At 47.4% G+C, this 14,729-nt stretch overlaps 1 protein-coding gene across 1 annotated transcript in view; it reads left to right on the top strand.

Annotated features, from left to right (window-relative positions):
* RPGRIP1L (RPGRIP1-like) overlaps positions 1-14,729 on the top strand; it is a 136,609-nt gene that overhangs the window by 48,305 nt on the left and 73,575 nt on the right. The window contains exons 11-15 of the mRNA XM_015422281.1: positions 4,716-4,822; positions 5,073-5,123; positions 8,043-8,222; positions 9,374-9,491; positions 11,319-11,771. Coding sequence (XP_015277767.1) covers positions 4,716-4,822; positions 5,073-5,123; positions 8,043-8,222; positions 9,374-9,491; positions 11,319-11,771 — 909 coding nt within the window. The remainder of the gene's footprint in view (positions 1-4,715; positions 4,823-5,072; positions 5,124-8,042; positions 8,223-9,373; positions 9,492-11,318; positions 11,772-14,729) is intronic.

Below are 14,729 nucleotides of genomic sequence, written 5' to 3'. Positions count from 1 at the left end.
ACAGAAACTAATAGAGGTGGTCTGCCATTGCCTGTCTCTGCGTAGCAACCCTGGACGTCCCTGGTGGTCTCCCATCCATGTACTTACCAGGGCTGACCCTGCTTAGCTTCTGAGATCTGACAAGATCAGGCCGGCCTGGCCCATCTAGATCAGGGCAGACATTCAGGGGTGATTTGCCATTGCCGGCCTCTGCGTAGCAACCCTGGACTTCCTTGCTGGTCTCCCATCCAAGTACTGACCAGGGCTGACCCTGCTTCGCTTCTGAGATCTGACAAGATCAGGCTACCTTGGGATATCTAGGTTGAGGCAGAGACTAATAGAGGTGGTCTGCCCTTGCCTGCCTCTGCGTAGCAACCTTGGACTTCCTTGGTGGTCTCCCATCCAAGTACTGACCAGGGCTGACCCTGCTTCGCTTCTGAGATCTGACAAGATCAGGCTACCTTGGGATATCTAGGTTGAGGCAGAGACTAATAGAGGTGGTCTGCCCTTGCCTGCCTCTGCGTAGCAACCTTGGACTTCCTTGGTGGTCTCCCATCCAAGTACTGACCAGGGCTGACCCTGCTTCGCTTCTGAGATCTGACAAGATCAGGCTACCTTGGGATATCTAGGTTGAGGCAGAGACTAATAGAGGTGGTCTGCCCTTGCCTGCCTCTGCGTAGCAACCTTGGACTTCCTTGGTGGTCTCCCATCAAAGTACTGACCAGGGCTGACCCTGCTTCGCTTCTGAGATCTGACAAGATCAGGCTACCTTGGGATATCTAGGTTGAGGCAGAGACTAACAGAGGTGGTCTGCCCTTGCCTGCCTCTGCGTAGCAACCCTGGACTTCCTTGGTGGTCTCCCATCCAAGTACTGACCAGGGCTGACCCTGCTTCGCTTCTGAGATCTGACAAGATCAGGCTACCTTGGGATATCCAGGTTGAGGCAGAGACTAATAGAGGTGGTCTGCCATTGCCTGCCTCTGCATAGCAACCATGGACTTCCTTGGCGGTCTCCCATCCAAGTACTGACCAGAGCGAACCCTGCTTGTCATCCGTGGTCTCATGAGATTGGGCTAGCCGGGGCCACCAAGATCAGTGCTGAAGAAATGTCACGATCTGAAAACTGGCATGACGGAGGCAAGGGAAGGGAGAGAAATGGGAGACAGGATGGAACAAGGAGGGGGGGAAAATCTGTGTTCGTTTCATGTACCTATATTTTGGCTTAGTTTCCATACAGTTGAGGCATTAATGGGTTGTAGAATGAGGCATCGCTTTACTAGCCTTGTTTAAATCACATCATCACCATGAAAGTCAGTTTTCGGGGAAAGGTCTTCCCAGAAAATTATTTTCAGAGGGCTGCCCTGCTGGTCTGTAGTAGATTTGAGTCCAGTAGCACTTTAGGGACTGTTCCGAGGGTGGGACTCCTGCGGGCCTCCCCCCCCCATTGCTGGCCACCGATCCACTGCCCGAGAGCTCCGAGGCGACCAGCTGCACACCCACGTGGAGGTTCAGAGTGTCAGGACAGGGGGTGGCGAAGGAGTCAGGTGGAGGCGCAGCAACGCCACGTCCCCTCAGCCCACATTGCCCCAGGGGCCGGCTGCTGCGTGGTGATGGAGGGGGAGCTCCCCTGGGGGGCGGAGACAGCCACACACGGGCCTATGGCCTGGCGCAAGGGCCCAAATGCATCTCCGGATCCAGCGTCCTGGGCACACCCCACCCAGGAAGAGATGCCTGGTGCCAAGGCCCCACCCAGGGATCAGCATCCTTCTTTAAATGCAGAGGCGGGGCAGCAGGGGGAAGGGCAGGGGCGGCTCAGGGGAGCGAGGAAGGCGATAAAAGGAGAGCAGTGCAAGAGGGCCAGGGAGGATTGCCCTGAGGTGTGCAAGCCACGGCCAGAGAGAGGGAAGGCAGCAAGCAACCCAGGCGAAGTGTGGAAGCAGGGTGTGGTGCCCCCTTTCCCCATTCAAGCAACTGAGACCCCAGCTGCTCTCTAAGACGAAGGGTCCCTAAGGTGGCTAAACTAATCCAAGGAGGGGGGGGGGGGGTCAGCCGAGTCGTGCGACAGGGACCAAGGCATGTTTCACACGTTAAAGCAAACCGCAATTTGTGTTTTTCTCCACAAGCCAGGACTAAACCACTGTTGGAATCTTGAATCTGGTGTGTCACCATGGTGGCCTGAAGCGGCAGAACAAAGTTTGAGTCCCGTGGCACCTTTAAGACCAACAAAGTTTTATTCAAGGTGAGCTGAAGAAGTGTGTGTGCACAGGAAAGCTCACCTTGAATAAAAACTTTGTTGGTCCTAAAGGTGCCACTGGACTCAACGTTGTTCTGTTGGAATCTCGGTTTGCCAGGAAAGTGTAAGTTTCCCAGTTCTAACATAGCAGTGAACCAAGGTTTGCTACAGAATCAGGACTAATTCAGTCAGTTGTCCTCATAAAGAGCGGGGGAGGGTGCCCAAGAATCCCCAAGGCATGTTCCTATAGCAGCCCCCCTCCTTGGTGTGTTGTGACATCAGAAACACTTCCTAGATATAAGCCTGTTGGCATTCTCTGAAATATTTGTGTCTAAAACTTCCCCTTTGCTTCCTTGTCCAAGTATTCCAGAAAAGGGGGGAGTGGGGGTATATGACTGGCTGAGGAGAAATTGTATGCCCTATGGGTGAACAGGAAAAATCCTAACATATCAGTTTCTTGACTTTTCAAAGCTAAAAGGCACACATTTACCTACTCACCCCCTGCCCACCACTAATGGAAATTGCTTAAGATAATGCTTGCACATTGGGTTGACAGTGACTCTGTCTGCTTATAAAAGTCTCTATCCATTAATTTATAAAATTATGATAAACTAGCAGTAAAGCCCATAGTAAAAGCAATATAACGAGCTCTAGAAAGATGTGTTGTGTAACAAATGTATCAGCTGGAAGCAGGTTAAGTACATATTAGCAGTATCTCTCCTTATATATAATTGGATAGTGGGTGCCAAAGTTCTAATTCCAAAATGCACTCCCTTAGTGTATGGCTGATGGCACTGCTCCTCAGCATATATTGCCACCAATCAGAAGGCAAAGCCCGGGTCCCGCCCACACCACAACTGCTTCGACAACCTGGTCTTTTGCATATGGAAGCTGATTGGACTTCACTCCATTCCGCTCTCCCTTCCCCACCCCCAAACCCCCCCCCCCCGCAAGGCAGTTGGAATGTCAGTTGCATATGGAATCTGCTGTATTCCGGTGGTGTGCAGGTCCCAGATTCATGTTTTAAAAGCAGACTGACACTGTTTGCCCAAAGCCAGAGCACTCTCCCAGAGCCTCTTTCTAGATCTCGTTGTTTTTATTTCCACAACGGGCCTTATTTCTAGTGTAATAGAAAGGCACAAATGTGGAAGTAAAGTATTATTATTATTTATTAATTTCGATTTATATCCTGCCTTGCCTGCATACCTTTTATTACACAATAACTGGTGTCCAAGGTCACACAATGTGGGCCAGAAAATGAAGCACACAGGGCTCTGTGAAGTATTCTAAAACTGGGCAGTCTGCAAAGTCATTTTATGTTCTGGGTGTGCTTAAAGGTTCCCCCCACTCACAGGGTTTATCCCAGTGTCGCACACTCTCTGTATTTTTTAATGTATATGTCATTCTCCACATCAGCCAGTTGTTCCTGCACTCCTCCTGTTTGTGCATGCCTACGTAGATTTGTCTGTGACTGTGTCTGTATTTCTGCTTTGCAGCATGCCTCGGGTTTTTGGCTTCCTGTTTTCTGTGTGTCTGGTCCCATCCTCTATCTCTGCTTGTGTGTGTATCCACTGGCTTCCATCTTCTGAGGAACATTTTGGCGGGCGCTGCCTCTGTGGGCGGGACTCAGGCAACACAACCAGTGGATAGGGACAGCTTCTGAGTGACACATCATGGAGCCAACTGATTTAGAGGCGTGTGGAATGTTCAGAAAGTGCCACCCCACTACTCAGTTATATATACGGAGAGATAGGAATGGATGCTGGAATCTACTTCGATGAAACAGAAGAGGTTGTTTTGCCACTTGTTCTGAATTACACACCTACAAAAGAAGCATATTTTGTATGCCACTCGGAAAAACATGTTTTAAAATATGGCTTATTCTTGAATGTCTGGCTTTGGGCTGTCCCTAAAGTTTAGTTTCATCATATCACCACCCTTTCTGACCTGAACTTCTATCCGTGGTTCTTCAGGTCACATCTCTTGGGGCGGAGCCTAAAGATGGTGGGGTTTGGGGAGGGGAGGGACTTCAGTGAGATATGATACAATAGACTCTACTTTCCAAAGCAGCCATTTTTTCCAGTTGAACTGATCTTTGTAACCTGGAGATCAGCTGTAATGGTGGGAGATCTCCAGCCACTGCCTGGAGGTTGGCAACCAGAGGAGGAACTTCTGTGGAATATAATGTCATACAGTCTACCCTCCAAATTTGCCATTTTCTCCAACTGATCTCTGTAGTCCAGAGTGCAGTTGTAGTCCCAGATCTCCAGGCCCTATCTGGAGTTGGCTATCCTGTGTTATTCTGCCTTGACTGCTGTTTTGAAATTCTGTGGGGACAAGTTTTTGGCTTTGTAAACAAAAGTACAGGAAAGAAGGGGGGAAACAAGTTGTGTTTTTTTGTGTTTTTTAAATGTGTTTATTACAAGGAAGGTAGACTGAGAAACAATCGTGGCCGTTTCAGGTTCGTGCCAAGTTTAAACAAAAGATGTATTTTCTTTTATAGAACAAAATGAAAAGCTGACGCAGGAGAATAAAGATCTGCAGCTACACTATCTGGAGCAGAAGCAACAGCTGGATGAACTGAAAAACCGCATGAAGTTTTTCACCAAGGTGAACTCTTTTTGACTGTTTAGAGAATGGCCAGAAAGAGAGAGAGAAGTTTTTCTATATTTTATGCACAAAGCAAAAATCTCTTTTCTTAAAAGCCAAAGAATGCAGGCATATGACAGATTTTACTTATTCATGATATCCAGCAAAATGTCATGTTTAGTGAGAATGCACACCGTGTATCCTTAGTGTATCGCTCCATTATTCATTCGCAGTGAACAACACCATCCTATTGACTCTGTCTCTGTTTTAGGAGAGCGACATCGACGTGGCAGAACTCACTGAGGCTCTCCTGCTTCTAAAGGTAACTTTGCAAAAACTAATCCTATTTTCACGCTTGTCTTGTACCGTTGTTTTAAACCCTCTAATACCCCTTGTGAGCATTATTCTTCAAGCACACGGTTTTCCAGAAGGGTTGGTCCTTGCACCAGCTAATGTGTCTTGCTTCTGCAATATTGGACCGGTTTCCTTTCAGAGCAGAGGAGCGTGAGAAAGTCAGAAAAAGACGGTGGGGCTAAAACTTTTTTTTTCTTTAGATCTGTACATATTTCATTATGACATCAAAAGTGAATTATCCGACCCTTCAAGCAATGCTTTAAAGCTTTTCTCTCCCCCTCCCCTTGATTGTTAGAATAAAAGTAATTGCTTTTTTCTGTTATCACATTGTCCTGTTAGAGGTCTGATAAAAACCAACTTTTTGTTTACAGATTTGGAAGGACATAAAAAATAATTCTGATGGCTATAAAAGCAGAGGCCAAACTAAAATGCCGTGTGTTTGAAACATGTAATGTGGTTCTTGTTTCTTTCCTCGCTGTACCCGAGTACCTTCTTCTAGCTGATGTATAAAAACACAGTTATGGGGATAAAAGTATATTTCCACTTAGTTTGTAATTCTGTTGTTAGCAACAATATTGCAGAGAAGAACAAATCTAAAAAGATTTGATTCCCCCCATTACCACTTACATGTTTACTTTCACATACAACTACACGCAAGTCATTTTTATGGCAAAGAGAATTCTTCCCCCATTCTTCCTTCAACATGAATAAAAAATGAGATATATGTAGAAAAAGTATTCTAGAATTATTCTAGCAGTGTTATATAAGGGGTGTTATCCCAAAAATACAAAGGGCACCCATCTTTTTCCTGGGGCAGTGGAGGAGTCATGGGGTTGGCTATAGGGGTGTGCAGGAAAAAATTATACCCGGATTCGGGTATAATAAAGTCAGATATTTTCAGGATTCCCGAATATACCCGAATACCAATGCTGGTATTGTATTGGTACCCAAAAATTTTCAGGTCCATTATATTCTATGGGGCCGTTGTAGTCAATGGCAAAAATCCTCTAACAGGTATTCAGGGGGTTTGGGGGAGGGGGTTTGAGGTAGAAACCCCAAATTGGTACTGTAGCTGTTGGAGCCTCTCCCCAAAAGACCTCCCAAGTTTGGGAAAGATTGGATCAGGTGGTCCAATTCTAGGGGCATCCAAAGAGGGTACCCCCAATCCTCTGTTGTTTCCTATGGGGATGGGAAAAGGGCAGGCAACAGTGTCTCCCCAAGAATCTCTCTGCAAGAAAGTAAGTGAGGTGTGGTGGTGTGAGGGGGCATGTTTGCCAGGCCAGCAGCAGAACCTGTGCAGTGGTCCCCCACAGAACCAGTACCACTGTGGCAGTCAGTGCCCAAACCCAACAGGACTCAGGTCAAATCAGAGAATCTCTGGGGACATTTGACCTGAGTTCTGTTGGGTTTGGGCACTGACTGCCACACTGGCACTGGTTCTGGGGGGGGCACACTGCATTGGTTCTGCTACTGGCCTGGCAAATATGCCCCCTCACACCACCACACCTAGTTAGCTATCAGGCTACCAGTCTGCTTCTGAGCCCATATCAGGGGATTGGTTTTGACCTTTAAAGCCCTACGTGGCTTGGGACCAGGGTATCTCTGTTGGGATATCTGGCTAATATAGAAGAGTTTGCTCAGTCATGGAAGTGTGATACTGAGTGCAGAAAATAAACCTCCCAAGAAGGAGCAGAGGTCCATCAGTGGCTATTAGCCACAAGGTATAGATAGGGACTCTGGGTCAAGTGATGCTCTGTCATCTTGGTGCTTGGGGGGGTCAATAGTGGGAGGGCTTCTAGTGTCCTGGCCTCACTGGTGGACCTCCTGATGGCACTGGTATTTCTGGCCACTGTGGGATACAGAGTGTTGAACTGGATGGGCCTTTGGCCTGATCCAACATTGGCATCTCTTATGTTCTTATGTTATGAGAGAATTAGATAAGCATCTGGAGCAGAGGTCCATCAGTGGCGATTAGCCACAAGGTATAGATAGGGGCTCTGGGGCAAGTGATGCTCTGTCTGCTTGGTGCTTGGGGGGGGTCAACAGTGAGAGGGCTTCTAATGTCCTGGCCCCACTGGTGGACCTCCTAATGGCACTGGTATTTCTGACCAGTGTGTCACAGAGTGTTGGACTGGATGGGCCTTTGGCCTGATCCAACATTGGCATCTCTTATGTTCTTATGTTATGAGAGAATTAGATAAGCATCTGGAGCAGAGGTCCATCAGTGGCGATTAGCCACAAGGTATAGATAGGGGCTCTGGGGCAAGTGATGCTCTGTCTTCTTGGTGCTTGGGGGGGTCAACAGTGGGAGGGCTTCTAGTGTCCTGGACCCACTGGTGGACCTCCTGATGGCACTGGTATTTCTGGCCACTGTGGGACACAGAGTGTTGGACTGGATGGGCCTTTGGCCTGATCCAACATTGGCATCTCTTATGTTCTTATGTTCTTAAGTACATTGCAAAAAAGGTAAACTTAGATCTATTCAAGTAGATCCAGTTCACATTCAGGTTGCCATTGAAAGGAGAGAAAGAAGCCTAATCCGGGAGAGAGGATCTGCCCCAGCTCTGTGCTGGGTTTTACACTGGTGACAAAACCTGGGCTCGCCTCTGCATCCTGTGTGAACTGACCCTTAAGTCCCGTCAAACGAGTGGGACATTTCCAAGTAGACAGGTGTAGACCCCGGCCGGCATGATAGGTTACCGAGTTCCGAACTGCCTTCATTTTCTTCTTGAAAGCCCCGAGAAATTGAGAAGACTGGTTTCCGAGCGGAGACTTATCGTAATGCTGGAAAACGAGAGGTCCATCTGTTTCAATTAAAATGTAACTCTTTTCCCCAAAAAAATTAAACAAAAATCTAATTATGAAGCTGTCAACTTTTGCGGCTCAGGCTCGGCGGCAGCAGGCGAGTGGCAACCTCACGTTTCTGGAGCAGGTCGATGAAGACATTCACAAAGACTTGGAACGGTCCATGCGGGAGCTCCAAGCAACCCACGCAGAAACCATTCAAGAGCTCGAAAAGACCCGCAATATGTTAATTGTACAGCATAAAATTAACAAAGACTATCAGGTATGTAATTCTCCCTCTCAGTGCAGTCGACTGCTGATATCTCTCTGGTTACGCCTTTTTTAAAAAATGAAATAGAATCTGGTTATTGAGATTAATGAATCCCAGGACTTTAGAAGGGCACTGCAAAACTTTACTATCGCAGTCAAGTTCTTTATTCTCACATTCGACCGAGAAACACCCACCCACCCCAATCCGCTGGAGCAAACCAATCCAAAGAGATCTGCCCAATGTGTGCAAAGTTGGCTTGTGATTTGCAGAGATTGGGCATGTTGAACCAGTACACCCTGCACTCCAAAATTAGTTTGAGTATTTCATTCATTGGAGCCAAACAGAAGGAAGGGGGATTAAAAATTAAAAAATTAAAAAATGAATGAATAGCACAACAGAGTGGTACAAACAACTCAAGGGAAAACGTCCCCTTCTTAGGGCTTAGTTCAGATTATACTCGAGAAGAGATCAAGGATGGGCCTCGGGCTTGTCTATTCTCTTAAAAGGGTGGCTCCCCTTTTGTTGTGGGAGCTGTTGGAGTACGGAAATCCTGCGTTCAAAACCTCCCTGATTCTGGGTCATAAAGCTTACTCGCTAGAGAGTTTTATCTTGCAAGACCGGCGGAATGTTGAATGCAGGATTCATCCCTCACAAGTTTATTTGCTCACTTTCCAGTGCAGTGAAGGAAATGGGAGAGGGCGTTCAAGCCCTACTGTCATTCTTTTCCCCCTCAGGTATAGTTGCAAGGGAAGGCAGCATCCAAAACGGGGCTCGGTCTCATCCCGTTCCATTTGTCAAGCGTGTCTCGAAAATTCACACAACATGTTAGGTTGGCTACCTGCAGCTGGGTGCATCGTTTAAACTTAAAGCGGCCTTTCTGAGGGAGACGGCATTTTGAATAGGGGGCCTGGTACAGTGGAGGAAGAGATGCTTAACTTGGGGAGGGGGGATCTATCGGGAAAGGGCTCAGTGGGAAGGCCCCTCTGTCCTCCCCCCACTCACACAACTGCTTTTGAAGTTTAAATTATACGTTGGGAAATCCAGTCACAGATCCCTAACATCACATTTCACTTGATCCAGGGATTTTACAGAGATAACAAGAGAGAATTGCACAGTGGGTGCCTGCCTACTCATATTCCTTTGACTATTCTGTCTGTCCTCAGGCAGAAGTGGAAGCGGTAACAGAGAAGATGGAGGCGCTGCAGCAAGATTACGAGTTAAAGTTGGAACAGTACGTCCATCTCCTTGACGTTAGGGCTACGCGGATCCGTAAATTAGAAGGTACGTTGATCAGAACGTGGATCTCAGTGGTGGGAAATCCTTCAGTGCTTTCCGCTCCAAGGCAGGTTGTTCTGCACCTCACCGTAGAGCACTGCTAGAATAAATCCAGTAGCATTCTTTCATTTCTACAAGAGAAGAAGAAGAGAAGAGATTGGATTTATACCCCGCCCTTCACTACTCGAAGGAGTCTCAGAGCGACTTACAAACTTCTTTCCCTTCCCCTCCCCACAACAGACACCCTGTGAGGTAGGTGGGGCTGAGAGAGCTCTTTCAGGAACTGCCCTTGAGAGAACAGCTCTGAGAGAACTTGTGACTGACCCAAGGTCACACCGGCAGCTGCATGTGGAGGAGTGCGGAATCAAACCCGGTTCTCCCAGATTAGAGTCCACGCTCTTAACCACTACACCAAACTGGTGTAGAGCTTGAGCCGGCCACTGCTGAAGGCACTGCGACAGCTCCTTGCATACGTGTTGACCCTGGTGACTTCTTCTCCACTCACACTTCTTGAGATCCCGTCCCCCATTAGTGTAACTTCACAAAGACATTGATTTTTGTTGTGGAAGGTCCCATTTGCCACCCCCTCCTCCTCATCGCAATGATTCTATCAGTTAGGCTGCTTTGTGCATAGCACATATGAGGGAGAGAAGGTGGCTTACTCGAGTCTGTCTTGTCATGGTTAACATGGAATTTGAACACCGACCTCCCAGGCTAAAGCCTTTTGCTGATAATCAGCTGAATGTCTGGATGTGGTTTTTTAAAACCATTTGCCCCTTCATAAAAAAAATGTATGGAGCTTCAACCGAGCTGATTATTCTAGTTGTTTATATGCCTTGTGATACATTAAGTCACAAAACATGAATTGACTTCCGGTGACTTCATCCAGGTTGGATCCAGCGGCTCCCATCTGTGAAACCTTTCCTCGCTGGAGGAAGTGTGTTTCCATCGGATCCAGCTTGGCAGCAAGGAGCCATTGGCTTAGATCCAGCAATGCACAAGCAGAAACACCAATGCACTTCATCCTGTTCCGCTTGCTCAAAATTTCATGCACTGCCTGGCACTCTCATCCCCATATATTATAGTGCACCGAAATCGGCTGCGCACAGTCTTGCGCAAGTGGAAACGCAACTGTGGGGATACGATAAGCCTGACTTAGCCCAAGAGGCTTCCGCAGTCTTTTCCCTGCCTTACTCTCTTACGTAAGAGCTCTGGTGCAAACAGAAATTTTGTACTGGATCCAGAGGTCATTGCGGGGGATTGCAGTTCCCCCAGGTGAGGTACGGGGGGCGGGGCACATGACGAAGCCCCGCCTCCTGCTTCCGGCCGCCCCGCTTCCGGCCCTCATTCAGCCAGGAGGAGGCAGGAGAAGAGGGAGGGTAAGTTGCTTCCTCCCTGCCTCTCCCCACCCCTGCCTTCCTGGGGCCAGGGAGGGCCTTCGTGGGGCTTCCTTGCACTCCCGCCGGCCTTGCAGGTCCACCGCCGGGCCCCTCATGGGGCTCGGCAGTGGAGCTGCAAGGCCGGCGGCGGCCGGGACCGTTGGGGGCGGGGTGTGTGGCCTTATGACATACTTCCGGTGATGTCAGGGGGTGTGGCCTTATGACACACTTCCGGTGATGTCAGGGGGTGTGGCATATGCTAATGAGTTATGCTAATGAGTTCCCCTAGCTCTTTTTCTACGAAATGACCCCTGACTGGATCCAACCGATTGAATCCAACTTGGTGGAAGGGAGTCGTTAGAGTCAATCCGTGGTCCTTGGTTTGGGGGGCAGATGGGAAGGAATAAAAACAATAAAAGAGAAATTAAGTCCTTTATGCTTCTTTGCCTCGTAGCCCAGCTGAAGGATATCGCTTATGGAACCAAGCAGTACAAATTCAGGCCCGAAATCATGCCGGATGATCCGGTTGATGAATTTGACGAAACCGCCCACTTGGAGCGGGGGGAGAACTTGTTCGAAATCCACATCGGCAAAGTGATATTTTCCACAGAAGCCGTCAAGGCTTTCCGCGATCAGGAGCCTGCAACTTTCTGTACCTACTCGTTTTACGATTTTGAACTGCAGACGACTCCAGTTGTCTGGGGCCTAAACCCAGCCTACAATTTCACTTCTCAGTATCTTGTGCGGGTGGATGACTTCTTTTTGCAGTACGTGCAGAAGAACACTGCCACGCTTGAGGTACACCACGCCTACGGCGTGGACTTTGAAACAGCTGCTGCCTGCCAGCTCAGGTTCCACGAAATATTGGAGAAGAACGGCAGAATCTACGGTTCGGCCATTTTAGTCGGTAAGTGTCAGATAACACCCCTTGCAAGATGCGGTGTCACTCGTTGGGGTGTGGGGGTGTGGGTGCAGGGGTGCACGCGATGCAAAGACGACAGAATACAAACGGCTGCAGGAACTGATCTGAAACCTCTCGGCTTCCCAGCATTTATTTATAAGCTCAGTTTTCCCCCATTTCCTCCCCCCCTCCTCTCTTCCTCCGTCTATCTGCGTAGAGGAAAGTTTCAAGCATTCTAGCATCCTTAAGGAATGTTTGTGTGTGTGTGTGTGTGTGTGTGTGAGAGAGAGAGAGAGAGAGAGAGAGAGCTCTCTGTTATCTCTGCCAAGGTCACAACACTGACTGCGTAGGTAATCACCAGACTTCTCATGCTGTTAGCACACAAATACCTCTGGGTTCCCAATATCCAGGCAGGAGAATCCCCTTGCACTGCCCTACAGCAATATGCATTGGTTTATCAGGAATGTTTGAAAGGCTGAGTAAACAATCAGCGATTACACAGTAAATGGCCGTTCTTAGTTGGTGGAGCGATTTGTCTGGTTAATTCCGATAACGAACGAGACTCTGGCATGCTAACTAGTTATGCGACCCCCGAGCGGAGCTCTTCCACCAGGCCTTTGGGTAGGAGCCGCCGCCGCCGCTATACCACCACCGTGACGATATTATCCATCTATCACATCTTGGGGAGCAGACGTTGCCCAACTGTGCTGTGAAAAACTGCTCCTGGCGCTCTCGTCTTTAAGAGTATTAGCTGCTAAATGTGGGTTGCTGTGTTTTGTGTAATTCTATGTAGGTTTTTGTGGCACCAGATTTTACTATATGTGTAACAGTGTTTTATTGTACTCAATTTTTAAACTTGTTGTTAGCCGCCCTGAGCCATTGGGTAGGGTGGCATAGAAATCTCAAAAATAAATAAATAAAAATATAAATAAATAAACATGATAAGACCAAAAAAAACTGTGCAGAAGGACACTAAGAATAGAACAGAATAATAAAACAATTTAATAATGCATAATAACAATATAGCATTGTAATTCAACTAAGAATACTACATACGTAGTATTTACAAAAATCCATCAGGTAAAGCCACTATTTTTTCAATAATCCAACGGGTAACTCTTCAACAATTCAACAGGCAAGTCTACAGTTTTCTGATAATACAACAGGTAAGTTACAATGAACCTAGTAGTAATTCAACTAAGAGTACTACATATGCAATGTTTACAAAAAATCCCACAGGTGAGTCCACTATTTTTACAGGTAAATTTTCAACAATCCAACATGTAAATCTGCAGTATTATTAATCCAGCAGGTAAGTCTACAATGGATATGGATAAACACTGCCTATGTAGTATTCTTAATTGAATTACTACTCGGTTCATTGTGACTTACCTGTTGTATTATCAGAAAATTGTAGACTAACCTGTTGAATTGTTGAATACTCACCTGTTGGATTATTGAAAAAAATGTGGATTTACCTGTTGGATTTTTGTAAATACTAGATTTGTAGTATTCTTAGTTGAATTACTACCAGTTATATTGTTGTTAGTAAAGGTAAAGGTTTCCCTTCCTCGAAAGCCAGTCGAATCCAACTCTAGGCGGTGCTCATCTCTGTTTCCAAGCCGAAGAGCCAGCGCTGTCCAAAGACATTTCCATAGTCATGTGGCCAGCATGACTAGACGCCAAGGCGCACTGAACGCTGTTACCTTCCCACCAAAGCGGTGCCTATTTATCTACTTGCAATTTCTTTCGAACTGCTAGGTTGGCAGGAGCTGGGGCCAGATACGGGAGCTCACTCCGTCATGCGGCACTCGGGTCTCGAACTGCCGAACTACCAACCTTCTGGTACGCAGCTCAGCGACTTAACCACTTGAGCCACCGCAGCCCCCTCCTATTGTTGTTACTCATTAGTAAATTGTTTTATTATTCTGCTCTATTCTTTGCGTCCTTCTGCACATGTTTTTTTTTTGGTCTTATCGTGTTGGAAAGGCTGTCGGGCTCTCAGAGCGGCTCATGACAAACCATAATAGAATCCTAAATATGGTACGTTAATTAGTTCCAGTAGAAATGGCTTTAAAATTGGCGTGGGCGAGAGGATGGATATTTTCCGTAATAGCCGCACAGCTGTGGGACGAACTGCTGGAGAAAAATGTGACGGCTCCCAGTCCTTTAGGAAACTCTGCAGGGCGTGGCTCGTCAACACTAGCATGTGGATCATTTTAAGAGGCAGGATGGGATACATTTGGTGGGAACCAATTCCATTACACATGGAATTCACTGCCACAGGAGGTGTCGGCGGCTACAAGCATGGACAGCTTCAAGAGGGAATTAGATAAGCATATGGAACAGAGGTCCTTCAGTGGCTATTAGCCACAAGGTATAGATAGGAACTCTCAGTCTGGGGCAAGTGATGCTCTGTATTCTTGGTTCTTGGGGGGGGGGACAGTGGGAGGGCTTCTGATGTCCTGACCCCACTGCTGGACCTCCTGATGGCACCTGGTGTTTCTGGCCACTGTATGACACAGAGTGTTGGACTGGATGGGCCGTTGGCCGGATCCAACATTGGCTTCCCTTATGTTCTTATAAGAGGGAATTAGATAAGCATATGGAACAGAGGTCCTTCAGTGGCTATTAGCCACAAGGTATAGATAGGAACTCTCAGTCTGGGGCAAGTGATGCTCTGTATTCTTGGTTCTTGGGGGGGGGGACAGTGGGAGGGCTTCTGATGTCCTGACCCCACTGCTGGACCTCCTGATGGCACCTGGTATTTTTGGCCACTGTGTGACATAGTGTTGCACAGTCTGATCCAACACTGGCTTCTCTTATGTTCTTATGACCATTTCTGGAAATAAAGGAGTTCATTGGAACAAAGAGTTCTAATTTGGGAAGGATTTTATCGTGTGGCTTATTGGAGCGTATTTGTAGTATCGAATAGGTTTGCTGTTCTGAGCCACTCTAGCTTTG

This window comes from Gekko japonicus, unplaced genomic scaffold (assembly GCF_001447785.1).
Source record: "Gekko japonicus isolate JY-2015 unplaced genomic scaffold, Gekko_japonicus_V1.1 scaffold1051, whole genome shotgun sequence".
Lineage (NCBI taxonomy): Eukaryota > Metazoa > Chordata > Lepidosauria > Squamata > Gekkonidae > Gekko > Gekko japonicus.
This window is presented reverse-complemented; position numbering and strand designations above follow the sequence as displayed.